Raw genomic sequence first — 2,232 nt, 5'->3', positions numbered from 1 at the left:
GATCTCGGGAAAAATGCCGGCTAAACGTGTGTTGTTGTTGTTGTGATGCTTTCCCACGCATCAATTTTGAAGAACGAAAAACTCTGACATTTATTATCATCTATTATTAACATTTATTATCATTAAAATGAATTACAATTACAAACACTAACATTCTGTAAATTACGAGTTAAGTTTGATACACGGACAAAAGGAATTATCTGATAAAAAAATCTTACACCAAACTCAAGTGCTCCGAGAGTTTATATTCCAATTCTTTCCAAATTTTCCGACTCTGAAACGTTTCGGCTCCGACATACTGTTCGTGATAGGATGTTTGAAATTTGAGATGTGGTGCAGATTAATTTGCCACATGTAACGAAAATTAGCGTATCTGCGTAGCATATTTGAAATTAAAAACGTTTTGCAAGAAGGTAATTGTTTTGTAAAAAGATTATCATAGTTTTAAAAATTTAAATAAATTTGAAAAACTTTTCAACGAGTAGAAATTTTGTCGTTTTAGGTATTTTTTAAAGTATCATTAAAATAATTTGGTCATTATTTTATTTTCTTATTTGAAAATAATATTTTTTACATTTTTGTACCGAAACAATAATAAAATTTTGAAAAATTTAATTTAATTTTAGATTTTAAATTTTCAAAAGTTAATTTACATTTTACTTTAAAATGTTAAAAATTAGTGAAACTATAAATACTATTTCAACGTCATCAGTTTAATTAAACTTTCTAAAAACACACCCATCTCCGCAGACGACACGGAAATGTTGATGGCCGACATGAGGCTGACAAGGAGGGAGGTGGAGCTGATAAATCAGGGCGAGAGGATCGAGATGCTGGAAGAAATGAGAAGAAAGAAAGAGGAAGAAAGAAGGAAGAAAGAGGAGGAAGATGATGACGACGACGACGATGATGGCGGTAGGAAGAAAAAGAAGCGAAGCAAAGAACTGGAAGATGTTTTGAAGGAATACGCGAAGGGAGACGAAAAAAAAGACGAGCAAGATAAGGATGAGAAAAAAGGAAGAAACAAAACATCAAAAATGTAATAAAAAAATATTGGTAATGAATTCATTAACGAATTTAAAAAAATAAGTATAGGGATGCGTAGAAATTCAAGTTTTACCTTCAAACAGTTGCGATTCAACGCTCCACAGCAAACAAACAACCGCATCACGTTGTTTAATGAACTGTAAGATCTCATGCAATTGAATTCAGTTCTAATTCAACAAAAACCGACATTTTCTAAACGCAACAGAAGAATATTGATGATTGAGATGTTGTTGAAAATAGGATTTATTTGATGATGGTGACGAAAAATACACCAATATGACTTATGATTAGGTGATTGCAGTGGCTAAAATGATGATGATGACGACGATGATGATATCTCACGTTTGAAAATTCCAAAATATCATGGAGCTTGACATTTTGATTTTTTGCCACTTCAAATTCAACATTATTATAAAGCATCACTTTATTTCATTCTTTTCATTTTGTTTTCATTTTGTTTTCATTTTGTTTTCATTTTGTTTTCATTTTGTTTTCTTAGTGTGAACAAAAAATTGAAATTTCACGTGAATTCTTTAAAAGTGCAGCATGATTAAGATTCCACGCGTTCGTCATTGGTGACAGATCTTGATCACGTGATGTTTCGTTTCAACCTATAAAATTTAATAATTTTCTACAAAAATAACTTTGGCGTCATTTAAACTGCGTGAAATCAATAACAATTTTATCTAAATAAATAAATATTTAAATAAATACCCATATTTATGCAAATAAATATTTAATTGTATATTTAGTCATTTTCTGTATTTAATGTAAGGCAACGTCAGCTCAGTGAGCACTGCATCATAGCGGTGAGAGTTGATCAACTTGCACTCATCAGAAGCAGAGCTGAAGAATCTTCACACGTGTACTCTTCTCCGTACTGCCTCCAATGCCTCGTGTACTTCCACTTGTTTGCACATCTCACAAACAGAATTAGGTGTCAATAAGAGACCTTTGGAAATTGAAATTGAAATGCAAGAATATCTAAAGAAGAACAGAAAAAAATATCTAAACGCGGCTGAAAGAGGAAAGCGGTGAAGTCTAACTCGGCGTAGAATGGTGCGAGCAAACATTCCTTCTTGGTCTAATTTGGTTTTGTATTCAAGCTCAAATATAACGAAACATTTTTTAAAAGTGTACCCGGTTATGAAGTTGCCTCGGAAGCAATTGCGTAATACGGGATTT

The 2,232-nt window shown here is 32.1% G+C and overlaps 1 protein-coding gene across 1 annotated transcript in view; it reads left to right on the top strand.

Annotated features, from left to right (window-relative positions):
• HELRODRAFT_159045 (hypothetical protein) overlaps positions 1-1,994 on the top strand; it is a gene marked incomplete at both ends in the record, with an annotated part of 6,427 nt that extends 4,433 nt beyond the window's left edge. The window contains 2 exons of the mRNA XM_009010969.1: positions 751-1,039; positions 1,823-1,994. Coding sequence (XP_009009217.1) covers positions 751-1,039; positions 1,823-1,994 — 461 coding nt within the window. The remainder of the gene's footprint in view (positions 1-750; positions 1,040-1,822) is intronic.
• Between the last annotated feature and the right edge of the window lie 238 nt (positions 1,995-2,232).

The sequence above is a fragment of the Helobdella robusta genome, assembly GCF_000326865.2.
Source record: "Helobdella robusta unplaced genomic scaffold HELROscaffold_1, whole genome shotgun sequence".
Lineage (NCBI taxonomy): Eukaryota > Metazoa > Annelida > Clitellata > Rhynchobdellida > Glossiphoniidae > Helobdella > Helobdella robusta.
Note: the sequence above shows the minus strand (reverse complement) of the source record. Positions and strands in the feature narration are given on the sequence as shown.